The 26,978-nt window shown below is 41.9% G+C and overlaps 1 protein-coding gene across 1 annotated transcript in view; it reads right to left on the minus strand.

Moving 5' to 3' along the window:
- The window catches only part of ABCA4 (ATP binding cassette subfamily A member 4), a 153,924-nt gene that overhangs the window by 19,995 nt on the left and 106,951 nt on the right, over positions 1-26,978 (minus strand). The window contains exons 27-39 of the mRNA XM_087719273.1: positions 26,556-26,773; positions 23,738-23,862; positions 21,408-21,506; positions 17,270-17,459; positions 15,509-15,603; positions 13,500-13,532; positions 11,025-11,130; positions 10,828-10,902; positions 8,755-8,924; positions 5,980-6,157; positions 5,582-5,697; positions 3,769-3,916; positions 1,838-1,961 (exon numbers count right to left, since the gene is read on the minus strand). Of these exons, the coding sequence (XP_087575399.1) occupies positions 1,838-1,961; positions 3,769-3,916; positions 5,582-5,697; positions 5,980-6,157; positions 8,755-8,924; positions 10,828-10,902; positions 11,025-11,130; positions 13,500-13,532; positions 15,509-15,603; positions 17,270-17,459; positions 21,408-21,506; positions 23,738-23,862; positions 26,556-26,773 (1,677 nt within the window). The remainder of the gene's footprint in view (positions 1-1,837; positions 1,962-3,768; positions 3,917-5,581; positions 5,698-5,979; positions 6,158-8,754; positions 8,925-10,827; positions 10,903-11,024; positions 11,131-13,499; positions 13,533-15,508; positions 15,604-17,269; positions 17,460-21,407; positions 21,507-23,737; positions 23,863-26,555; positions 26,774-26,978) is intronic.

The following is a 26,978-nucleotide window of genomic DNA, read 5'->3' on the forward strand; positions in this document are numbered from 1 at the left end:
CCCGAGTCCCAGCTGATCGGGAGAAAATGGGGATTTTGCAGTAACCTTCCCCTGCCACGCCACCAAGCCACGCCCACCAAGCCATGCCCACTAAGCCACACCCACTAAGTCACACCACAGCCACCAAACCACGCCCATAGAACCAGTAGTAAAAAAAAATTGAATCCCATCACTGGTATACATCCGAACTAGACTGTGTTGTTCCTCCATGTCATATAATATATGTGAGTATATATATAATTTTGTATTTATCTATTTATTTTGTCATGTTTATGTAGTGTATATTGGAGCTGATGACCCTTTGAGAGCTGTATGCAACAAAATTTCATTTTAATATATGCCGATTAGTGTACATTCAAAGCAGAGGTGGGTTCCTACCAGTTCACACCTATTCGGTAGAGCCAGTTCGTCAAATCTACCCAACCAGTTAGAAAAGGTTTCACCAGTGGACCCGGAAAGCAGGCCACACCTACAGAAGAGGTTCCAAAATTTTTTGAAACCCACCACTGACATAGAGAGACACAGAGGGAGGGAGGGAGGGAGGGAGGGAGAGAGAGGCAAAGAGCCAAACACACCCACCCACCCACACCCACACCGACAGACTCACAGAGAGAGACAAAAAGAAAGAATGGAAGAAAGAAAGAAAGAAAGAAAAAAAGAAAGAAAAAGTGAGAAAGATGAAAGAAAAAAGGAAAAAGGGGACAGAGAGACAAAAAGAAGAAGAGAGAGAGAGAGAGAGAGAGAGAGAGAGAGAGAGAGAGAGAGAGAGAGAGAGAGAGAGAGAGAGAGAGAGAGAACACATGGCCGGCAAGCCACCCCCACTAGGTCACATGTCTGGCAAGCCACTCCCACAAAGGAGGCCACACCCACAGAGTAGGTTCAAAATTTTTTTGAAACCCACCACTGGTTCAAAGTGGCAATAAAATTATTCTAAGTCTAACAGGATGATGGGATTCTCTCTCAGATACAGGCAGCAACAGGGTTCATGGCAGATAGTTATACAGGCAAGACTGAGGGCTGAGTGAAAATGTTTTCCCTCCTTGATCGAAGCATGGATAAAGTGCAGAAGATTCAGCCTAGCAGCAGTTCATGACTGACTTTGATATAAGCGTAAGACTTTACTTTTCTCTACACTGAATTTCATTTTGCTAGATAGGCCCAGGGTTCAAGTCTATCTAGATCCATCTGGATCTTGAGCCTATCTTCTGGGGTGTTGGCTATTCCTGCCAGTTTAGTGTCATCTGTAAATGTGATGAGTTCTCTGTCTATCCCTCATCCAAATCCTTCATGAAGATGTTGAAGAGTAATGGGACTAAAATGGAACCTTGGGGTCCCCCACTGCTTGTTTCCCTCCATGTAGATGTAGTTCAGTTGAGGACCACAGGCTGAGTCCATCTGGCGCTGATGCTGTCTATCCCACATATTTTTAGCTTACCAAGCCATAGGTGGTGGTTTACATTGTCAAAGCCTTTTTAAATCCGTATACTATATGCACTGCATTTCTCTTGTCCGCTAATTTAGTAATTTTTGTCAAGAAATGAAATAACATTTATTTATTATCCATTTTTGGATCCTTCATAAGTCCTGGTAAATCATTCATATCTAAACTGAATAACAAGGGTTCAAATATGCATCTTCCCCCCCCCCCCCGGTAAGCATAGATCCTTCTTCTCATGGCTCCATTGAGCCCAAGCCTCCCTCTTAAACAAGGGCTTGGATCAGGGCAACACTCCGAGCTCCATTTTGAGGGCAATCCATTGTCCATTCAATCCATCCCATTGTCCATTGGCAATCCACTCTAGCATCCTAGAACAATCTCCCATCGTTTGGTACTTACCAAAACGCGCATAGACGTCGGTCACAGCTTGGTTTATGGCTAAGTCAAGGAGTCCACGACCCAAGCAGAAATGAGGAAAGATCAAAAATATTTTTTTTAATGTTTGGTTGAATTCTAGGAGAGGCTGAAAAAGAAACACAGATGCTAGTCTTGCTCGAATTCACAAGATTCCTTCCTAACTTACAAATATATATTAAATTTCTTTTACAACCCCTGGTATGCCCAAATATGGGAGGAAGATCACCACTTCAACTCTCTGTCCTTCGGCTCGTCACAAGAGACCATCCAGGCAGAAACCCAGTATTTTTACTGTTGCCTTTTTGTTACATTTTGTTGTATTTGTGCTGATAAATAAATAAAGGGAGACTAGTATAGATCTATTTCAAGCTATTTAGCTCTCATCAGCTAGCCATACCCTTACTGGGATTTGAACCTGGGCTATATTACATACCAGGCAGACTTCTTAGCCATTAGGCCACAGGCTCTTATCCGTTATCAGCGAAGCCAGGGTGAAAGGTATCTATTAGATTTCTTTTACAACCCCCGGTATGTATGTATGTATGTATGTATGTATGTATGTATGTATGTATGTATGTATGTATCTATCTATCTATCTATCTATCTATCTATCTATCTATCTATCTATCTATCTATCTATCTATCTCTATCTCTATCTCTATCTCTATCTCTATCTCTATCTCTATCTCTATCTCTATCTCTATCTATCTATCTATCTATCTATCTATCTATCTATCTATCTATCTATCTATCTATCTATCTATCTACATACGATTTGAGTTTAGGATGAGATGCCAGATGTCAGGTGTGAAAGACCAGGACCACACTTGAAGTCCCAATTAAACTGATTTATTACAATCCATGCCTACACGCAGGAATCTCGTCAACTAATGGTTACTACTATTTTAGCTCTAGATAAGCTTCAGCTGAATTCAAGAGGGATTGGAATTAGTCAATTTGTGGCTACATAAGTGACACTGGGCTGATTCCTCTTTTGACCCTCAGTTTCTGCCGCTCCTTCTCCTACACCAGATTAGTGGTATACATCCTGATTAGTAACATCTTTTGATGTGAAGATGTGACAGTAGGAAATCTGGATAGCAGACCTTTTTTTCCCCCCCTGAGAAAAGGAACATGATGAAACCTATAAAAGACATGTCCTCATTTTGCAACATCTCTATATAATTTTCCAGAATATCAGATTATCTTATGCTGGAACATTTAGACACAGTGCAAAGGTTCGTGAATATCAAATGTTTTCTGATACTTTCCATTGGGCAGCTGCTCCTTTTAAACTGGCATTATCCCTTAAAGCTTATGAGCCATATATTGAACCATGTCCTGACATAATGGAGCATAACTAATGTATGGTACTCTCCAGTGGTGGGTTTCAAAACTTTTTAGAACCTCTTCTGGAGGTGTGGCCTGCTTTGTGGGAGTGGCTTGCTGGCCATGTGACAAGGTGGGAGTGGCTTGCCAGCCATTTGACCAGGTAGGAGTGGCTTGCCAGCCATGTGACTGGGTGGGGATGGCCAACTTGTAAAATGTGGTGGAACTCACTTAACAATGCTCTTGCTTAGCAACCAAAATGTTGGCTCAGAAACTCTGGCATTTGAAGCACGCAAGTCTTAAAGCTGTCAAGTTACAAGACCCTTGCACCCCTAACCCTTTAGAAAAAAAAACCCCAGGGGTGTTCAAACTTGACAGCTTTAAGACTTGTGGACTTCAACTCCCAGAATTCCTCCTCTCGCTCTTCATCTTGATGATGTGCGGACGGGCGGTGGGGAGGGAGCTGGAACCGGTTCTAAACGACACTGTAGATTTGTGGAACCTCTTCTATAGAAGAGGTTAGAACTAGCAGGAACCCACCCCTGGTACTCTCATTACAACCGAGCCTAAGAAAAGTCACTCACCGCATTATTTTCGAAGAGATCCAGAATAAATGTAATGGCACTGGTGTTAATACCAACGAAGAGATTAATGCAGGACAAGACAACATAGGCAGTGCTAGGGACGTTAAAATAGCGGGATGCAGGGTACATCATAGGAATTATGGCCCATCTGTATACGGAACAATGAGAAACAAAAGTGGTATAATTCAATTAATCAAAATATACAGTCATAGCTTCCCCCTTCCCCAATAAAGTGGTTCAATGGCCATGTTGTTACAGACTGTCTTTTGATTTTTTTTAAAAAAGCCATTTTGTTATTTGTCTGCATAAACATTCATTCTTCCAGTGCCCATTATTCAGGCCAGCTGACAAGGAACATTTGAAACCATTCAAAAGAGCAGAAACTTTACAAAAAAGTTGTTTATTACTTTATTTGTAAGATGAAGTGGGGAAAAAAACAAAAGGAGATTTCTTCCAACAACAGGTTTTCTGAACTGCTTAGAAAGTTAGCAACTGTTTCCAGGGCTGCCCCGTGGACCAGGTCCAGGATAGACATGTATACCTGGGCATCATCTGCATACCTAATCCCATGCTCACCCAAGGTGATTAAAAAGGAGGGGAAAGACAGCTGAGTTCTGTGAAACTTTACAAAGCATGGGAAATATGAAGAGAGGCATTATAGGGTAAACACAGAAAGGTAAGAAGATGATGCATTACACAATTATTACCAACTGCCTTGTTCAATGACCATTACAATTATACAATAGTGCGATAGTCATGTGATGTACTTAATAGCCCACAGAGCAGTGGTGGGTTTCAATTTTTTTTTAGAACCTCTTCTGTAGGTGTGGCCTGCTTTGTGGGAGTGGCTTGCCAGCCATGTGACTGGGTGGGGATGGCCAACTTGTAAAATGTGGTGAAACTCACTTAACAACGCTCTTGCTTAGCAACCAAAATGTTGGCTCAGAAACTCTGGCATTTGAAGCACGCAAGTCTTAAAGCTGTCAAGTTACAAGACCCTTGCATCCCTAACCCTTTAGAAAAAAAACCCAGGGGTGTTCAAACTTGACAGCTTTAAGACTTGTGGACCTCAACTCCCAGAATTCCTCTTCCAGTCATGTTGGCTCAGGAACTCTGGCATTGAAGTGCAAGTCTTAAAGCTGTCAAGTTAGAAGACCCTTGTACCCCTAACCCTTTAGAAAAAAAACCCCAGGAGTGTTCAAACTTGACAGCTTTAAGACTTGTGGACTTCAACTCCCAGAATTCCTCCTCCAGTCATGTTGGTTCAGGAACTCTGGCATTGAAGTGTGCAAGTCTTAAAGCTGTCAAGTTACCAGACCCTTGCACTCCTAACCCTTTATAATAAATACCCAGGGGTGTTCAAACTTGACAGCTTTAAGACTTGTGGACTTCAATTCCCAGAATTCCTCCTCTCGCTCTTCATCTTGATGATATGCCGGCGGGCGGAGGGAGGGAGCTGGAACCAGTTCTAAACGGCACTGTAGATTTGTGGAACCTCTTCTATAGAAGAAGTTAGAACTGGCAGGAACTCACCCCTGCCACAGAGATACACTTAACGATCGCAGCAGAATTGATGTAAGTCCAGCAGAGGTACCAAGTTGCAGGTCCCCATTGCAGAAGGTTAAGTGAGAACTGTCTGCAACTGTTTTTATAAGTAATTAACCAAACTTTGAATTATTCTAGGAAATAAGCAGGCAAACTGTAGAGTTTTTGCAGAATTGATGCGATATGGTGAATAAAAAATGTCTATTGAAACATGTACTTTAACATTGGCTTCATTTCACATATTTAATGAGACATCTATATAACTTACCCATATAACAACAGCAATATTATAAGTGCGGGAAGATTGGTTGGTGATGTGTACGCTTTCTTTCTGAAACTCATGAATATTGCCACCACTAAGCCAGCACTCACTATATAATTCACCTGGCACAGAGGAAAAGAAAAATACAGTATGTGTTAAATTGAAGAGTCATCCAGAAAGGTAGTTTTTAGTAAGATAAATAAACAGAGATTAGCTTGTTCTGTCTTACTTGATTCTTTGAAAACAATGTTATATATATATATTTTTTAAAAAAGAAAAAGTTGGCAGGAAGAAAAACTTGCGGAAAGCTACCTACACCATAATTGCCAACAGCATGATTATTGTCCATACTGGTGAGTAGCACCTGGTTGAAAAAGTATATGAAGGGAAGCAGAATCACTCACTAGGTCCCAAAGGAAGTTGGTGAACCAGTAAATAAAAAGGCTCACGCCACTGACGAATTGGAGATGCTTGGTTTTCGCCACTTGTTCTTGGATCAGATATAAGACAAAGCTTGCTGGGATGAAAGACATGGCGAATATCACACAGATGGAAACGAGGGCATCTATTGAGGTGGTTAGCCTGGAGTGAGACATGTCAAGAACAGCCAATAAGCCAGAACCAAAAGCTGCAAGAGTTAATTCTCGTTAGGTTCACATTTCACCACAAGATTGACAATTAGACATGGTTGATTGTACACCCACCACTGAAGACAAGTCCCAGTTCTCCTATGGTTCTGCCAGGAATGTGCAGTCAGGGGAGGCAAGGGAGGCAGAGCCTCACCACTGTCATCATGAAAAGAAAAAAAAATTAAAAGGAAAAAGGCTGAGCTAGTTGCTGCCAGAGTCACAGTGGATGACTCTGCTTAGTGCTTAAGTGTTTAAGAAAGCCTCTTAAAAAAGCGCCCTCTGCAGGAGGAGGCGGGAGAACCACGTGCCTCATTTAGTCTGACTTTATGATCACTCGAGCAGAGTTAAGCAAGGGTTAAAAGCTGAAAAATTCCTTATGTAGATGAGGCACGTGGTTCTCTTGCCTCCTCCTGTAGAGGGCGTTTTTTTAAGAGGCTTTTTTTAAACAGTTAAGCATAGTCATCCATTGGGGACTCTGGCAGCAGCTAACCCAGCCTGACCTCAGCAGCTCTTGCCTTTTTCCTTTTACATTTTTACATTTTCATCATGGCAGACAAGAGCAGGGTTGAAATCCTCTGTGAAACAGCTTGAAAAGGTACGTGGGTCGGAGGGAGGGGGAGGAATTCAAAATTAATGTAATTTGTAAGTAATTGTAATTTGTGAGTATTTTTTGTGTGTGTGTGCTTTTCTTCACTCAGAGGGAAGGGGGTAGGAGAGGCAGGGAGGGCAGCCCGCCAGCTTTCTTTCTCTGTATCGGGGAAGCCCGCCAGCAGAGGCGGGTCTTTTACCCGCCTTTGCTGGCGGGCTGGCACTTTCTTTCTTTTTTGAAAGCGGCTTTTGGCCGCTCCGGCGCTTTTGCCCACTATCAAGAAAGTGGAATTTGGCCGCTTCGGCGCTATGTCTGACATAGAGGCGGGACCAGTGACGTGCGGTGAGGTTTATGGCTGATTGTGATGACGTCAGTGCCTCACCAGCCATAAACCTCACCGCACGTCACTGGTTCTGACAGAATCTACTAGTGCTAAATTTTTACTATGGCTGCATTGTTGAGTTTTTCTCCTGCTTCATTTTATTGGTGGAAAAAGGAATCTGAACCAGTTGTGGCTTGGTAAAAGATATACTGGGCTGCTGTTGCAGAGCAGAGGTGGGTTCCTACCAGTTCGCACCTATTCGGTAGAACCGGTTCGTCAAATCTACCGAACCGGTTAGAAGAGGTTCCACCAGTGGACCCGGAAAGCAGGCCACACCTACAGAAGAGGTTCCAAAATTCTTTGAAACCCACCACTGGTCCTTGGATATGATTATTCTACACTATCATGCTCCTATGTATAAAACTCAGTGCCTCTGTGAAAGGTAAGGATGACTACTGCGTTTGTGGTGCAATCAGAACATTGCGTGTGTTGAAGTTGTTTTAATGCAAACCAAAGATGCCTTTTAAAAAACAAGTTTACATCATATTCTTATGCATGCCAGTGCTGTGTGTGAGGTAATTTAAGGTGGTTCTGACAAGTGTCGTCGGCATCTTCATATCCGGTCACATGGGCGGCAAGCCACTCCCACAAAGGAGGCCACACCCACAGAGTAGGTTCGAACAATTTTTGAAGCTCACCACTGTTGCAGAGGCAACCATACAGTTCCCATCATTCATTTATTTATTGTTAACCGTGTATAAATATAGCAGTTAATGTAACTAGCTTGAGATTGTTTATTGCAAGGGTCAAATTCTGTGTGATGTACAATATGCACTTTTAAAGTACTCTTGTATGAATATTTTTAGCTTGCAGACAGACATATTTTTACTAATAAAGAATATTTGTAGGTTGACATGAGGGGTCCTTGTTGCTCTCTGAGCTTGCTTGTTTAGTGAAGACATTTCATTATCAAACCAGTGAGGGAAGCCCCCTCTCCAGAAGAATGAAATAGTTTGGGAAATATTTAAAAAAGGCAGAATATTATATTTCCCTAAAGGAGAAAAGGAGAAACATGTTTTTAGAGGCAGAAAGCAGCTCCCGGTGTTTCTTAATAGCCCACAGCATAAGCCAGCACTTTAAGGAGATAAAGAGCTTATTGAAAGAGGAAGCCAACTATCTAGATGAGTCCATTCATAAGCAAAGCAAATATTGCGGGCAGAAATCCATTCAAGGCAGGATATTTCGAAACTCCTTGCAGCAAAGTTGTGACAGCTAACAAAAGCAGAATGGCAGGATTAGTACTGCAGCCCCTCACCCAAGATCCAGCACAGGAGGAAAGCCATAGGAATTGTCCAACACAAGCCCCTTCATTGCACAAACCCACCCACCCACCCCCAGCAGCATTTCAGGACCTATATAGAAATTCTGGCACTCATCTAGCTAATTGTTCAGCTGACCAGATGGATTTTCCTTCTAACACCAGGCAACAATCACCTGTGCTAGTAAAGAGTAAGATTTTTTACAAGTATTAAGCTGTGATGTCCAGACCTGCTACATATAAGGGAGGGAGCAGGAAGAATAGAATTAAAACTGCAATCGGAGTAATTGGGAATTTAAAAAGCCAACAAGTGTTACCTACACAGTGATGTCAGACAACTGATCCTTCGTGAGGTTCAGTGGATGGTTAATAGCAGTTATGCCATATTCTTCTGGATCCTTATTTTGTTGGAGATTGGCTCTGAGAATTGCATTGTTGGCTACATTGAGAAAACTGACCACAGCATGCCAGCCTTTATTGTTAAACCACACCTGGGAAAACAACGCAGAAGATTACACACCTCAGCCAGTCAGAATCCTTTAAAATTCTGATTTTATCAGGAACAAGTAACAGGTTGGCGCACCTATCCTCCGCGAGCTGCGCTGGCTACCTGTCGATCTCCGGGTGCGCTTCAAGGTGCTACTTGCCACCTATAAAGCCCTTCATGGTAGTGGATCTGGATACTTGAGAGACCGCCTCCTGCCAATTACCTCCTCGCGACCGATTAGATCACATAGATTAGGCCTCCTCCGGATTCCATCTGCCAGTCAGTGTCGACTGGCAACCACGCGGAGGAGAGCCTTCTCGGTTGTAGCTCCGACCCTTTGGAACGATCTCCCCATGGAGATTCGTACCCTCACCACCCTCCAGACCTTCCGCGCAGCCCTTAAAATCTGGCTATCCCGTCAGGCCTGGGGCTAAAGATTGTAATCCATCCCCACCCGAATGGTATGAATGTTGTGTTCTTTTTAATTATGTATTGTGCTTATGTGTCATTGTTTGTATCCCCTTTCCCTATGAGTTGTAAGCCGCCCTGAGTCCCCCCAGGGAAAAGGGCGGCCTATAAATAAACTTTTCCATTCCATTTCCATTCCATTTCATTCCATCTTGCCCAAACGGCTCATGCAGCTAATGACAGAAACTGCACAGGTTTCAATATCTACTTTATTTATTATTATATGCACACTAGTACTCTGGGTTTTTCCTCCATAACAAATCAGGGGTGGTAGTTCCAGGTTTTCAATTTTTTACCCTCTTGTTCATAATTCAGCGTTTGCTTATTCCTTGGAATTCAAGGAAAGCTGGAGCTTTTCCCCAGCTTTTGTCAAGAGCCGAGTTGGCGCAGTGGTTAAATGCAGCACTGCAGGCCACTTCAGCTGACTGCAGTTCTGCAGTTCGGCTGTTCAAATCTCACCGGCTCAGGGTTGACTCAGCCTTCCATCCTTCCGAGGTGGGTAAAATGAGGACCCGGATTGTTGTTGGGGGCAATATGCTGACTCTGTAAACCTCTTAGAGAGGGCTGAAAGCCCTATGAAGCGGTATATAAGTCTAACTGCTATTGCTATTGCTATTTTTTCTTTCTCTCTCTCTTTATTCAATTTGTATATTTAAACAGCAGAAATCAAACTTCTTTTCTTTCTCCTTCTTTGGGTCTGAATAACAATAGCAATGCATTAATGTGCATATAATATGGAGTGCTGGGGATGTTTTGTAGAAGTTTGATCACTGCAGTTCTGCATGTATAGTAAGTATCCTTCTTAGGGTTTCTAGATTGTTTTTTTAATCTAGAACATATAAAGGTAGTATATCGGAGTAATCCAAACAATTTGGAAAAATATTTTGTTTCATAGAATGGTTCACTTTCCTTTCTCTTCCTTTTTTGGTTGTAATGTTATATTTTCATAGTTTTTATTTTTGTGCCTTTAAGTCAGTATTGATTCCTGGTGATTTCCTGGAAACGTTCTGCAATCTTCTTGGCAAAAGTTTTGAAGTGGGTTGCCCCGTCTCCTTCCTAGGACTGAGAATCTCCCAGCTGACTTTGTGCCCAAGGCAAGACTAAAATTCAAAATGTCCTGGTTTCTAGGTACTTTAACCATTATACCATACTATTGTAACAATATGTCTGCAAAAATAATTTTGGTAATTTGGTATCATACAATACAATGTTTTCATTTCATTTACATAAATGAACATGTTTCTGGATACAAGGCCGTATTGGCAAATCAACATGTTACATGTCCCCAAACTATCTTAAAATTGTTTTATTCACTCTTCCGTTTCCTTACTAAAAAGCAAACCAAAGTTATTATTCTCTTTAAATTAATTATCCTTTACTGAACTTTGTGTTCAATTACCGAGTTATGCAAGATTTTATGAAAATAAGTATTAAAATACCTTAATATTGTGTTCAGTTTCCATATATTTAAGAAAAGTTGGCATTTCTTTAGCAGCAATCCTTGTTATTTCACCCTAGGCAGCGGGAAACAAAGGTTCAGAATTCCTTGTTTAAATTTTAGTGTTACAAATACTAAAGAAAATGTTAGATTTGGTGATAATCAAGTGACAAAGCAGATGCAAAAGTTATTTCTTACCCCTGTTATATTCATCATTCGACCAACGTCTTTCATAAAATCAATAATTTGATCTCCGGTGATAGGTGGTATTGGAAGTTGCCCTCCAATGGAAATTCCTCCATATCTAAATACAAGATTACATAACCTTAAATTCTGTAAAAGAGAACCATACTCTACTTTTAATAGATAATGGATACAATAAAAGTTCCCTTCAACATAATTTATACAGTACCCCTCTCCCCAAAAGAAATATGTTATGGAGATTTTCAGTCCTCCAGGTCATAGTTGTCTCAAAGGTGCTTTTTCAAAAGGCATCTGGACTATTTTTATTGAGGAAAAAGAAGACATTTCGATTCTCATCCAAGAAGCTTCATCTGAAGAAGCGAAACCTCTTCTTTTTCCTCCATAAAAAAAGAGTCTAGCTACCTTTTCAAAAAACAGCATTTGAGACAAAAAGGAATATGATTCTCACTTTCATTGTTGATAGTGAATTGCACAAATAAAATAAATACAGAAAGCCCTCAGCTAATGGCCTTGATTGGGACTGGCAAGTCTGCCACTAAGCGAAGCAGTCACTAAGTGGGAAATCCCATGATTATGTTTCAGTGACGTGCGGTGAGGTTTATTGCTGGTGAGGCAAAAAGAAAGACATGGAGTCGGACAAAGCGCCGGTGCGGCCAAAAGCCTGTTTCTTGAAAACGGGCACCGGGAGGGAGATTGAAAAGGGCTGGCCTTGGTGACATCACAATGTAAAGTAAAATCTCCCCTCCACATTTTCAAGCCGTTCGCAAAAATGCCCCATTCTGATCCTTCAAATGCTGCAATCCTGGAATATGTGGAAGGCTCGAATTGGGGCATTTTTACGGAGAGCTTGAAAATGTGGAGGGAGATATTCCTTCCTCTCCCCGATCTGAAGGTCAGCACAGGATGAGAGACAAAATCCCCCCCCTCCCCATTTTCAAGCAGCTTGCAAAAACGCCCCGTTCTATGCTTTCAATCCTGCAATCCTGGATAATGTGAAGGATCGGAATGGGGCGTTTTTTGCAAACCGCTTGAAAATGGGGAGGGGGGATTTTGTCTCTTATCCTGAAAACCAGAACCAGGAGGCACCTGAGCCTTGGACCAGTGGGGAGGAGACAAGGGAGAGTGAGCCGGAGGCCAGTAGTGAGTTGTTCCTGGATGCACGCCATCGAAGAGCTAATAGGCGTCAGGAACAATTACGCAATTATAGGAGGTGATTGCACTCAGCTGGTGGTCATTAGGCTCCTCTCCAGACTATAAAAAGCTACTGGTGCACACGCCCCTCTTTGCAGAAGTCAATGCAGGATTGAATGTCGGAGGACATTACTGTGACCTTGGCAGGCTGGATTGCTGCCAAGCCTTATCTGTGTTTATTGCTGCCCGAGTTTGTCTGAGTTGCTGCCAAGGTCCTTATCTATTTGTTCTGCTTCGCTTTCAACCACCAAGGTTTTGGTTTCTTGCTATTAAAGTACATTCCAGTTAAGCTTGTTTCGGCAGTCATTACTGGACGGAGGAGTGGGTCAGAACAGCTTTCAATGTATACAAGAGCAGTTTATTCTCTTGCAAATCCTTTCTCTCCAAACTCTTCTCTATTCTGCAAGACGGGGGTAGACAGATTCGGGGCACAGAACAACACTGAAATGGTGATCACATGAGTAAGGGATGCTGCAAAGGTCATAAATGATAATAAATGGGCTATAAAATTATTTTTCCAGCACCGTTATATTTTTGAATGGTCACTGAAGAAAATGAGGACTGTTTGTATTCTTTCCAAACCAAGCACAGCCCTCTATTTTGTATTTCTTGTACTTGTACTTGTACTTGACGCCTCTTCACCCATCATGGGTATAGGCGACTTCCATGGAAATTTGACGCCACTGTTTTTGGTCCTGGGCTAGGGTTGTCAGGTGGTGCAGCCAGTCGCTATTATATGATTTTCGGCTAAGATTGAATGGGCGCATGACTATATCTTCGGCTTTCCGTTTGAAGTGACGCAGAGTGGTTAGACGAACACCTCCTTTTGGCTGTTTCCAGGTCGGACCAGGCTCTGCAAGCAGGGAAATTTTTGGGATTCGATTTTCTGGCATTCTCAATGTATGGCCTAGCCAGCGCCAGCGTCTAAGTTCTATAATGGCAGATACATTTTCATTGATATCACATCTTCGGCGGATTTCAGCATTGGATATTCTTTCAGAGTACTTGATTTTCGTAAGTCTACGCAAGCAACGGTTTTGAAATAAGTCCAGTTTGTGTTGCTGAGCAATTTTTATTGGCCAGGTTTCACAACCGTATAATAACGTTGGTATGATAGCAGCCTTGTATATACGGACTTTGGTTTTCAGGCAAAATAATAATTTTGTATTTCAGACAAAATAATACTGATTAGTCCTATCTTATTATTTGTCAGTTATTTGAAATTCTTTAGACTTAGAAAAAAATCAGCAAAAGATATACAGCACATAGTGGTCCTACCTTTGCTCATTGACCCAATATTTACTCTTTAAGCTGCCAAGAAAAATAAAAAAAAACATTTTAAAATGTAATCATCTTTAATATACTGCATTCATTAAAATTCTTTCAGATGCAAAATTACATCTGTGCCACGAGGATCAAGTTGGGGATTTTGTGGCTGTTTTGCTGACTGAGATGTCAACTTTAGGAATTTATAAGCCTCTTCAGATGATTGGTGAAAAGGATGACTCTATGCAGTCTGTACACTTAATCCTTGTCCCTGACCATTATTGGTTCCTCTGACTTGCACAGAAGCTACGAAAGTACAAGTTATAAAAAAATAATAATTCTTTGATGTGTATTTTGCTCAGAACTTTTTCTGAACAAGTGTGCCTAATCTAACCTCATGGAGATATTTTTTTTAACAACAAAAAAACAGATAGACAAAAGGCAAAAGTTTGTTATGGCTAGAAGCCAGCATAAAAGACAAATAAATGGGCATACAGAGAAATAAAAGAAAAAAAAACTAGCCAGTGGGTGGAACTTTATCATTTAAGTGTCTTTTATTGCACTGTTGAAGCTGAGAAGCAAAACCCAGCACCACTACAAGTGGTCCAGATTAGGGGTCTCCAACCTTGGCAACTTTAAGTCTGGCGGACTTCAACTCCCAGAATTCCCTAGCCAGCAAATTCTGGGAGTTAAAGTCCGCCAGGCTTAAAGTTGTGGGAGCGCCTTCCCTCTGGAATGAGCTGCCCCCGGAGCTTCGCATAATTCCTGACCTCTGGTCCTTCCGACGCGCCCTAAAAATTTGGCTTTTCCGGCAAGCGGGCCTGGCCTGAACTAAATAAAATAAATGATTGATTATTGTTAATTTTAATCGAATTTTTTAAAATGTTATTGTTAATCTTAATTGGTTTTTTTTTTGGGATACTCTATATAATTTTTTAAAACTTTTGTAATATGTGGTGTTTTTTTAATGTTGTACGCCGCCCTGAGTCCTTGGGAGAAGGGCGGCATATAAATCCAATAAACAACAACAACAACAACAACAACAACAAAAGTTTCCAAGGTTGGAGACCCCTGGTCCAGACATGTTTGTTAGCTAGTAGGAAAGCTACATAATAAGCACCTGATTGCTCTGGAATTGTAGCATAAACTCAAATAAAAACTGCTCTATAATGTGTGATAGTATCAACTTCCTTCATGCCTCAAGGCCAGAAGATAGTACTGTATTTCCAGAACAAGAGTGCAGAAGGAAGGTTGTTGAAAGTGTACCGATGAAAGCCCAGCAATACTCAGAATAGGCCAGTTTAGCAATAGCAATAGCAGTTAGACTTATATACCGCTTCATAGGGCTTTCAGCCCTCTCTAAGCGGTTTACAGAGTCAGCATATCGCCCCCAACAGTCTGGGTCCTCATTTCACCCACCTCGGAAGGATGGAAGGCTGAGTCAACCTTGAGCCGGTGAGATTTGAACCGCTGAACTGCAGATAACAGTCAGCTGAAGTGGCCTGCAGTACTGCACCCTAACCACTGCGCCACCTCGGCTCAGTTTATTGGGAATTGGTGAGAAGAACATCACAAAAAACCAGTAAGCATCGTAACAATAATCTCTTTCATTAAAAAAAAACATCACAGGTACTGGATTAACTTTGATTATATTATTGTATGTATTTCATTATAGCATACAACCTCCACTTTTCAATATCATGGAGACAGGGCAGAAAAAAAATGTTGGCATGGCATATTTTTATTATGGTTAGATGCTACTGGGAAAAAACCCACAGAAAACTGAACAGCTGACTTGTTATTTAGAAGTCTTAGGACCAACAATCCATTCATACAAACTGTAGCAGGTTCCTAGCTAGAATCATTCATCACACAAAGCTATTGTATACTTTCTTTTTTTTAAACTAGTTTTACGTGGGAATCTGCCATTACAGTTTATTGTTATGTGCCAATACAGCGTCTGAATTTGAAAATGTATAAATACATGTATACAAATGTATAAATACATGTATAAAACCAACCTGCTTCTTATTAGGGTGGGATATGTTTTCACCAAGAAATCAGAAATATTTCGGTAAGTGAGATCCTGAAGAATTTCTGTACCATGTTGAACCCTCTGTAAGATGAAGAAAATATTCATTAAATTCTTTGTGGTTATAACTTAATATTTCAGAGATTCAGACGCTAGAAAAGATCTCATAGGAAAGTTTTAGATTAAGATAACTGTTATTTTGCTGGAAACTGAAAGCTACCTTGTCTTCCTTGGGGGATTTTGTTTGTATATTTTGATCTCAAGCCACATAAAATAAGTAAAAGCCACATTGGATTTGCTGAATGCTTCAAAAGATTTGTAAGCCGGGAGCTAAAATGTTGGCAAGTGACATTTGAAGACTGGCTTTTACTATAAGACAGCCATAAAAATATAAACACATATACACGTTTGTAATTTTAGAGAATAAATGCAACAATCTTGTAGCACTTTAAAGTCTAATCAGTTTAATGCAACAGACTGAGTTACAAAATCTTACTCAATAATTGCTTAATCTTTTAAGTGCCAAAAGACACTTCACATTTCCTGTAATTTTAAATGAACACATCTCTTTTTAGATTGGGATAAGAGAGTAAATATACAATTCTTTTGTAGCTAGCAAGTAAAATTTATGAAGAATGTGAATTTAACCACTGAGAGGCAGTGTTGCCTTCCCATAGCAAAGATATGGGATATTTTCTTTGAAGTAATAGCAATTTTCTAACCTATCCAGTAAGCTTTGGCAAAACAGTCTGGAAATAGTTTCCTAATACATCCCTGTTTTATAGAAAGAACAATTTATGTCATTATGAATTCTTATTTTGCACTGACAAGGCTAAACAAAGTCTCTGTGTACCAGTGGTGGGTTTCAAATTTTTTTTAGAACCTCTTCTGTAGGTGTGGCCTGCTTTGTGGGAGTGGCTTGCCAGCCTGAGATCGGGTTGGGAGTGGCTTGCCAGCCATGTGACTAGGTGGGTGTGGCCAACTTGCAAAATGTGGTGAAACTCACTTAACAAGGCTCTTGCTTAGCAACCAAAATGTTGGCTCAGAAACTCTGGCATTTGAAGCACGCAAGTCTTAAAGCTGTCAAGTTACAAGACCCTTGCACCCGTAACCCTTTGGAAAAAAAACCCAGGGGTGTTCAAACTTGACAGCTTTAAGACTTGTGGACTTCAACTCCCAGAATTCCTCCTCCAGTCATGTTGGCTCAGAAACTCTGGCATTTGAAGCACGCAAGTCTTAAAGCTGTCAAGTTACAAGACCCTTGCACCACTAACCCTTTAGAAAAAAAAAACCCCAGGGGTGTTCAAACTTGACAGCTTTAAGACTTGTGGACTTCAACTCCCAGAATTCCTCCTCTCGCTCTTCATCTTGATGCTGTGCGAAGGGACAGGGGGGGGGAGGGAGCTGGAACCGGTTCTAAACGGCCCTGTAGATTTGTGGAACCTCCCACCTGCAGAAGAGGTTCTAAAATTTTTTTGAAACCCACCACTGCAACGGCACAATGCTCATTTTAAGGACAACATCACATCTGAACACAGCTTGGTGGTATGCCACTCTAAACTATGAAAGAATGATGGAATGTAAACAAAACAAACTTCTGGTTGTTAGGATAATTTTGCAATGAAAACATCAATGCATTTAACACGATATCATTTGCAAATACTTTTTTTAAAAAAAGGCTTCCCTCCCACTATTAGTCGATTTCAAAAGTCACAGTGCTTCGTATTAGTAGTTGATACTCAAATAGTACCTGTGGTGGAGGAAGACCTCCTGCTCCTAGTGGACACACTGGCAGCATAGTGAGTTTCTTCCTAGTGCTGCATTCACACGGAGGTGAGGGGTTGTCAGGACTCCATGTCTTAGTCCGAAAAAGGGCAGACACATGATAAGGGACAGTTGGTGTCCTCCAGGCCATTGATGTAGCAATGCAAGTGTAGTTACTACGGAGGGATTCAAAACCCAGTGTAAAAATCAAAGTTGATCACCGATAATCTTGCAAAATTATTGCATTTATATACCTCTCGTAACAGGACCAAAAATTCAAGGGAATGCCTCCTTAGTATTCTTTAAATAGAAATGAATGACACTCAATTTTCTTCATCACAAGCCTATGGATTATTTTTCCATACAGAAGCCATATAAAAATAATCCAATCTAATTTCATGCTCACTAATTAAAATTCAATTACATTTTACTTAAATTTATGTTGGATTGGATTGGATTTATTGCATTTATATGCTGCCCTTTTCCCCGAAGGGAACTCAGGGCGGCTCACAATTCAATCAGGGAAGGGGGTATAGACAGGGGATAAAAAAGACAAACATAACAATACACAATTTAAAAGCACACAACCACCATACCATTCGAGGAGGGGGGCAAAAGCTCTTTAGCCCCAGGCCTGTCGGAACAGCCAAGTTTTAAGGGCTTTGCGGAAGGCCTGGAGGGTGGTGAGGGTTCGAATCTCCACGGGGAGCTCGTTCCAGAGGGTCGGAACAGCCACAGAGAAGGCTCTCCTCCGGGTAGTCGCCAGTCGGCATTGGCCGGCGGATGGAATTCGGAGGAGGCCTAATCTGTGGGATCTGATCGGTCTATTGGAGGTAATTGGCAGCAGGCGGTCTCCCAAGTACCCAGGTCCTATATGTTTAATACAATTGTATGTTTAATACAATGTTTAAATACAATTAGTATCATTACCTTCCCTTTCTGTGGCATTAAAAATTAGGAACTTTGGGAGGTCTCTAGGGAATGGGTTCAGGTTTTTCGGCGACTGCATACGATCATAGAGTTGGAAGGAATCTCCTAGGTCAACTACTCCAGAGGTGGTATTCAGCCGGTTCTCTCCGGTTCGGGCGAACCCATATCGGCGGCTGTGGGAGGCTCCCTCTACCTGCCCTGACGTAATGCGCGAGCACTGCACATGCACACAAGTCGGTATGCACGCGCAGACGCAGCATGTGTGAGCGAAGTGATCATGCATGCCCACCAGTGGTGGGATTCAAATAATTTAACAACCAGTTCTCTGCCCTAATGACCATCTGGGTAGGCGTGGCTTAGTGGTCATGTGGTCATGCGGGCATGGCCAACTCAAGGTCACTCACATCGATGGGCGCTTCGCCTTAGCTGTTACAATGTAATCAGGGTTAACCGGAGAGGCAGTTTCTGTAAGCAGGGCAATAAAGATTAGGCTAGAAACAACATCAGAATGTTTCCTTCCTGACTTTCTTACAGGATTAACCCTGTAAAGTGGAAAAAAACAAAAGGAGATTTCTTCCAACAACCGGTTCTCTGAACTGCTTAGAAAGTTACCAACCGGTTCTCCCGAATAGGTGCGAACTGGCTGAATCCCACCACTGATGCCTACGCTCAAATTTGTGAACCAATAGGGAAGGTAAGTGAATCCCACCGTTGAACTACTTCCTGCTTTCTGCTCAATGCAGACGCAATCCATACATTTCTGACTGATGGCCACACTGGGACTGAAAACCTCTACCTGACCCTGGGGACTTAGATTGGACAACTCCGATTTATAAGGTGACCTTCCCTACTTAAAGAGAGTAACTTAGGGAGCTATTTCCTTGAACCTTTAGACATATTTTACTTCCTTATTAAACAGCAATACATATGGATTCCACAGAACTAACTAACTATCTATCTATCTATCTATCTATCTATCTATCTATCTATCTATCATCTATCTATCTATCTATCTATCTATCTATCTATCTATCTATCTATCTATCTATCTATCTATCTATTTATGGGCTTTATATGCCGCCCAATCCCGAAGGACTCCGGGTGGTTTACAGAAAAAAGGGGAAGAAATAATAAAAAAGAAAAAAAAGGACAGATTTAAAATAGCTACACATGCATTCGCTCTAATCGGGGCTAGACCTCAACAATGAGGTCAACAGCCCCAGGCCTGCCGGAATAGCCAGGTCTTAACAGCTTTCCTGAAGGCCATGAGAGTGGGTGAGGTCCGGATCTCTGGGGGTAGCTCATTCCAAAGGGTCGGAGCAGCCACAGAGAAGGCTCTCCTCCGGGGAGCCGCCAGCTGACACTGTCTGGCTGACGGCATCTGAAGGAGGCCCACCCTGTGGGATCTCACCGGCCGCTGGGAGGTACGTGGCAGTAGGCGGTCTCGCAGGTACGCTGGCCCTAAGCTACTACTATTAAAACTGTTTGTTCTAGTCTAGTGTATGTAGGCAAGGCCCCTTTTAAAAAAAAAATACACAAATGATAAAACCTGGTTTTACACATCCTGCTCTCCCATGGAATAGATTGCTTTGCGCTTAGCACAAACTGTAAGCCTAGAAGCCTAGATTTACAAACTGTAAATCTATTGTGGCAACTTTGAAGCTATGTTGGTTGATATACACATTTTAGGTTTCCATTATGTTAACACCCCAGGTTGTCTTCACTTCATATTTTGTTTTATCCTTTGATGTCACTGTCAACTTTGCATTTTCTTCAAATCTCTACTTTTACTTAATGTTCAGAAGGCAGACTTTTCTGGGGTTATCACCTTCCTTGTTTATTCCTATGGATTATGGCTGATTGCCAAAGCAAAATAATTAAAACGAACTGCTGACTCCGATGGTGGCAGTATTTTGTTCCAGGAGGACATCAAAAAAATAAGATCGCTTGCACTATTTTTAATCTGTGTGGGCTGAAATTCCTTACGGCAGATGCAACACAAAACCCCAGTTTTGTGCCAGGACAAAAATGAACAGATGAAAAGAGAAGTAGAAAACAAACTTTTAGGCAAACTATCCCCAAGATGTTGCCTTTCAGATATGTTAGGAATCAGTTTGTAGAAGTTACAACCATGCATCTTATTTAGATCCAATTTTGTATATATTTAATTATAAACCCACCAGAGGTGGGTTCCTACCAGTTTGCACCAGTTCGGTAGAACTGGTTCGTCAAATCTACCGAACCGGTTAGAAGAGGTTCCACCAGTGGACCCACCACTGACACACACACAAACACACACACACACACACACACACACACACAGACTCACACAGAGAGAGAAAGAGAAAGAGAAAAGGAGAAAGAAAAAAAGAAAAAAAGAAAGAAAAAGTGACAGAGAGATGAAAGAAAAAAAGGGAAAAGGGACAGAGAGACAAAAGGAAGAAAAGAAAGAGAGAGGGGGGGGAGGGAGAGAAAACACATGGCCGGCAAGCCACTCCCACCAGGTCACATGGCTGGCAAGCCACTCCCACAAAGGAGGCCACACCCACAGAGTAGGTTCAAAAATTTTTTGAAACCCACCACTGAAACCCACTTAAACTGGATAGTTTTATTTCTAATAGATCGGCAGTAGAAGTAACTCATGTGAACCTGGCCAAATTTTCTTAATGTTATTTTTTTAAAATTTTAAACAAGCCTGACAGACGGATCGATTAAAATAATAGTTGTACAATTCTTATTTTGGTACACATTTATAAAATATTTATAACCAAGTGATTTAATCTCACCACACTATTTCTTCCTCAATGTAGTTCTTCTATTAGATTGGAAAAGAAACCCAAGGTGGCTGTAATGCTATAGGTAAGGCAATCAGGATTCATCGGGGGGAATAAGGACATAACGTATAAAATAAGTTCCATATTTAGACAGTGAGAGAGATCAGTGGGACTTAATCTGGTTGTGATTAAATCTCTTTCATTCCATTGGGTCTAATTTAAAATCGTCCATTGTTCCATAGGCTCTTGCTTAAGGTTGTGGGATGAAGGGACTTTATCATGTTAAAGCTTCAGTAATAGTATAGGATCTTTATAATTGGAGAGAGACAGAGAGAGAAAGAGAGACAGAGTGGGGGGAGAGGGAGACAGAGAGAGAGGGAGGGAGGGAGGGAGAGAGAGAGAGAGAGAGAATGAACTTACTAAAGAGGTTCACTCTTCAAGCACCGATTTCCAAATCCTGGTTTCTTTAAAAAGGCATCACGAAGAGAAACCATAAGTTCACTGCCAGGCTGTTCATTGCTAAATGAGATTGGGGGAGATTTAGATTATACAAAGAGATTAACTATAGGAAAGTACTTTCCTGCTAATGAAAATTAGCAGAATCACTGCAGATATTACTTAATTAACTACCCAATCTTAGAAGAAGCCTGTACGTTTCATAAAGATTACAAAAAAAATAATTGTTAAAAAAAAATCACATTGTTGTTTACTACAAAGGTTTAATTTCTCAAAGACATGATAAGCAAAGACATTGATGTGTAGTCCTGATTAACAAGTGGAAAATAGTTTTATATAAAAGGTGAGATAGTCGAACACTTGTGGCTGAACATTTGCAATTCACACAGCCTGCTGATCCAATATCTTCCCCGCGCCCCGCCCCCTGATTCAGTCTAATGCTATTGTTTTGTTCTGTCCCCGAATTGCATTCATCAACACTGTAATCAAGTCCGTTCTCCGTGTTCCTGGTACTAAACTTAGGTCAACGCAATATCATATCTCAACAAAGTTAATCTATTTATGAGTCAGCCTCCTTTCCGGAAACCTACTCAATATTCATATAATTCATGGGTCAGGAATAGATTGTTAGCCATCAAAACTCCAATTTACTTCATGTTTCCTTGTACATTAAAACAGTGGCCACTCCTTTCTCCATATATTAAGAGATTTTTTAATAAAAAAAATCCTGAGAAGTGAAAGCCTGAGGATGGAGTGGGGGCACCCCCTGAAACTCAGTATATCTAGTCTTTGAAAACTGAGGTGATGAATCTCCTAAGTGATATTTAGCAATGATGCAAATAGCGAGATGTTGCATATACCGTATTTTTCGCAGCAAATGACACTCTGAGCCATAAGATGCATCTAGCTTTTGGGGAGGAAAACAAGAAAAAAAATCTGCCTCTGCCATCAGTTTGCCTCCTTGCAGCAAACAGCAAACAGCCTGATAAGCTTCAGCACAGCCTGATTTAGCACAAGCAGCTGATTGGCTGTTGGATCGGCCTCCCAGAATACCACTGATCAGCTGTTTCAGGCTGTAGATTGCTGCCCATCACCACCACCTATCACCGCTTCCGTGTGCCCCATTTTTTTGCCTTCAAGCGCCCCATTTTCAGCCTTCGTGCATCCCATTTTCAGCCTCCACACGTCCTGTTTTCGTCCCGTTCCAGGTGGTGGGGATTGCTGCCACTGTCAACTGCCACCGCCGCCAGTGATAGGCAGCGATGGTGGTGATCCCGACCACCTGGAATGGGCCGAAAACGGGACGTGCAGAGTCTGAAAATGTGGTGCGCAGAGGTGGCTATAGGTGGTGGCAACGATGGGTAGTGACGGTGGTGATGGACAACGGCAATCTACACAACCTGGAACAGCTGAGCAGCGATATTCCGGGAGGCCAATCCAACTGCCAATCAGCTGCTCATGCTAAATTAGGCTGTTCTGAAGCTGACCAGTCTGTTTGCTGTTTGCTGCAAGGAGGCAAACTGCTGGGAGGCAGAGGCCGAAGGGTGGGGCTTCCGCAACATTCACTCTATAAGACGCACAGACATTTCCATCCACTTTTTTGAGGGGGAGTGCGTCTTATAGACCAAAAATTATGGAATATCTGATCTCCAACTGAATGGTGAAGACTAGCTAATTTTATATGATCTTAAAAGTTAATCAGGGTCAGATCAGGTTAGAACACGGATGGGGGGGTATCACACCAACCCCACGGTTATATGTAAGACTACTGTTAAAGTCAAAAATAATGTACAAAAAAGGCAACAGCAAAAAAGAGTTGTTCAGAAAATTGCATGAATTTTCTCATGAAATCAAGAGGAATCAAGCTCAATTCGAATAATATACATCTTCTCTATTTACAGAATTGTGTTATGTTGTATTAGGTTAAACTGTTATGTTAATGTATCGCAATAATCAGAACTGGCTCCCACCAGTTAAAAAGAAGGAAGAACAATAATAATCAATAAAGTGTAATATGTTTATGACTATATGGTCTGGTCATACATGACAAACATTCCATTCATCTAGGCATTCCTTATCCACATAATTTCAGTGTCTCATAGTTTAGCTTCTTAAGAGAAATACGTTCAAGAACTAAGCAAAGTCAGCAATAGATATAGACTTGTTTATAACAGAAATCTAAAAAATTGTGTTACAGTAAGTACTGGATTAACTAGTATCAGTGCTAACTAGAATGTAGGAAACTTCAGAGGCAAGGTTACTGCAAAAATAGACATACTAAGGAATCCTCTGACCTGAAGAAAGTAAATTGATGTCCATAGATCCAAGGGTGGAGGGTTAGACTGGGATATTCACCAAACGGAGGGATGATGACTGTAAATATCAGAGCCAGCAACACAAAGCTAGCAGGTAGAACAATCTGCCGGTAGAACAATATGGAATATGTGAGATAACTGCTTTCACATAGTATCCTGTTGTGGCCCGGCAGGAGCCGTTGGAGCTGCCACCAGACTCTGATAGCGAGGGGCCCTATGAGTCAACCCTGGAGGATGTGGAGGACCCTGGACAGGGTTCCGACTCCGAGCAGGGCGCAGAGAGACTGGTTGGCCACCAGGTGGGGCCTGAGCCTTGGATCAGTAGGGAGGAGGCAAGAGAGAGTGATCCAGAAACCAACAGTGAGTTGTTCCGGGATGCACGCCGTCGAAGGGCTACTCGGCGTCAAGAACAACTACGTAATTACAGGAGGTAATTACGCTCAGCTGATGGTCATTAAGCTCCTCTCCAGACTATAAAAGAGACTGCTTGTGCCACGCCCTTCTTGCAGAAGTCAACACTTGGACTAAAGAGAAATGAACTTGGCAGGCTGGATTGCTGCCAGAGTTAGTCTGAATTGCTGCCAAGGTTTGTCGGCCTTGCTGCCAAGGTCCTTATCTGTTTGTTTATTTGGCTTTCAGCCACCAAGAGTCTGGTCTTGTTATTAAAGGACATTCCATTTTACGCTTGTCTCAGCTTTCGTTACTGGATGGAGGAGGGGGTCAGAACAGTATCGTATTAATGGCAATAATAATAGCACTTAGACTTACAGTATGCACCGCCCCATATGCTTGACAGCACTCTCTAAGCAGTTTACAAAGTCAGCATGTCGCCCCCAAACAATTTGAGTCCTCATTTTACTGATCTCGGAAGGATGGAAGTCTGAGTCAACCTTGAGCTGGTGAGAATCGAACTCCTGCCTGTGGGCAGAGTTAGCATGCAATACTGCATTCTAACCACTAATGTCTTTGTCCCATACGGATATAAGACCCAAAAAGATCTAGAGTCGATACTTGTGCTGGAAATCTATCTAACCCTGGTTGTAATTCACATTAAATAACATGGTTATTTACACAGTAAATTTCAATTTCTACATTTCTGATTTTTTAAAAATCCTAAATGAGAAATTCCTACTAATGGCTTCTTAGTTATATAAAATAAAACTTTAAAAAGCCCAGGAAGCTGCATTAGTTAACCTAGTTTAGTATTGCTGGCCAGTGGCTTTCTAAGCTTTATGGACAGACTTTCCTGAAGCTGAAACCACAGTATGGGGAACAGAGGTGGGTTCCTACCAGTTCGCACCTATTCGGTAGAACCGGTTCGTCAAATCTGCCGAACCGGTTAGAAGAGGTTCCACCAGTGGACCCGGAAAGCAGGCTACACCTACAGAAGAGGTTCCAACGTTTTTTGAAACCCACCACTGGTCCTTGGATATGATTATTCTACACTATCATGCTCCTATTTATAAAACTCAGTGCCTCTGTGAAAGGTAAGGATGACTACTGCGTTTGTGGTGCAATCAGAACATTGCGTGTGTTGAAGTTGTTTTAACGCAATCGAAAGATGCCTTTTACAAAACAAGTTTACATCCTATTCTTATGCATGCCAGTGCTGTGTGTGAGGTAATTTAAGGTGGTTCTGACAAGTGTCGTCGGCATCTTCATATCCGGTCACATGGGCAGAAAACCACTCCCATCCGGTCACATGGGCGGCAAGCCACTCCCACAAAGGAGGCCACACCCACAGAGTAGGTTCAAACAATTTTTGAAACCCACCAATGATGGGGAATATGTGCAAACTATTGTCAAACTCTCCAGCATATAAATACCTAGCCAAAAGAGTGTTCTAAGCTATGTATGTATGGTATAATTCTCACTCTAGGACATTTTTATTCATTTGTTGTATTTGCATCCAGCTTTTCTTCTAGGAGTTCAAGGCAGACTAGTCGATTTCCCTTTCCCTTTATTTTCACAACAATAACCCTGCAGACAAAGCAGGCTAGATTCAGAGAGCGTACAAAGAGTCCATAATCCCCTTGTGAGCTCCATGTTTGAGTGGACTTGAATCAGGATTGTTTTGATCCCAGTCCAACATCTTAGTCACTGAATATTTAACATACCAAACAGGGATAGTTGATTCTACGGATCACCGACAAATGCACGCTCGACAAAAGAGCGCTGCTGAAACCGTGGCGAGAAAACCGTGAGTTCTAAATCGCACCGATGAATGAGTGCAGAAGCGCGCTGACAAGAGCACGCTGACAAAAGCGCCCCTCCAACGAACAAGTAGTAACCACGAGTTCTAAACCTAACCCTAAACCTAACCCTAACCCTAACCCTAAACCTAAACCTAACCCTAAACTTAACCCTAACCCTAACCCTTACTCTAAACCTAACCCTAACCCTCACCCTGAACCTAACCCTCCAACGAACAAGTAGTAACCACGAGTTCTAACTCTAACCCTAACCCTAACCCTAAACTTAACCCTAACCCTAACCCTAACCCTAACCCTTACTCTAAACCTAACCCTAACCCTCACCCTGAACCTAACCTTTACCTTAACTGAAATCATGCTTTTGTGGGCACGGTTTTGTCGGCGCGTTGTTGTGGGCGCGTTTATGACATTGCGGTTTTCGCACCGTGGTTTCGTCGGCGCGCTTTTGTCGTGCGCGCATTTCTCAGGTCACGGATTCTCTACAATGTAGACTCTGGACTTTCACACTGTAGTAGAACTATAATAAATGTCTTCATTAACTTCGATATATGTCATTTGGGGAGGGGGGGATAGTAAGCACGTACCTGAGCCAAGAAGTCTTTAATACTACGGGTGGTATGATGGAAACGTTTGATGAGAAGAGCTTTGATCTGCTGAAGTATAAGCTGGGCACCTTTATTTTGCCAAGATCCTTTGCCATCGCTCTTGTCTCCATCCAGAGAAGCACAGCTGTTTGTTGAAGGTCTTTGCGGGGTTCCTTCGTTGCCTCCCGCAGCAACGTTCTCCCGGTCGGTTCCTGGATTTTACAAATAAGAATTCCCATGCCCGAAGGAAGAAAGAGGTAAGGAGAGGAGGGCGGAAGGGAGAGAAGGAGAGAAAGTAGGAAAAGGAAGAGTAGGAATAGGGAAGAAGGAAGGGGAAGGAGAGGAGGAAGGAAGGAAGTAGAGAAGGGAGGGAGAAGAGAAAGGGAAAATAAGATGGTGTTATAACAGGCGGAAGAGATGGTA

Source organism: Thamnophis sirtalis, unplaced genomic scaffold (genome assembly GCF_051295495.1).
Source record: "Thamnophis sirtalis isolate CommonGarterSnake01/CBP01778 unplaced genomic scaffold, rThaSir2_p1.2 scaffold_7, whole genome shotgun sequence".
NCBI lineage: Eukaryota > Metazoa > Chordata > Lepidosauria > Squamata > Natricidae > Thamnophis > Thamnophis sirtalis.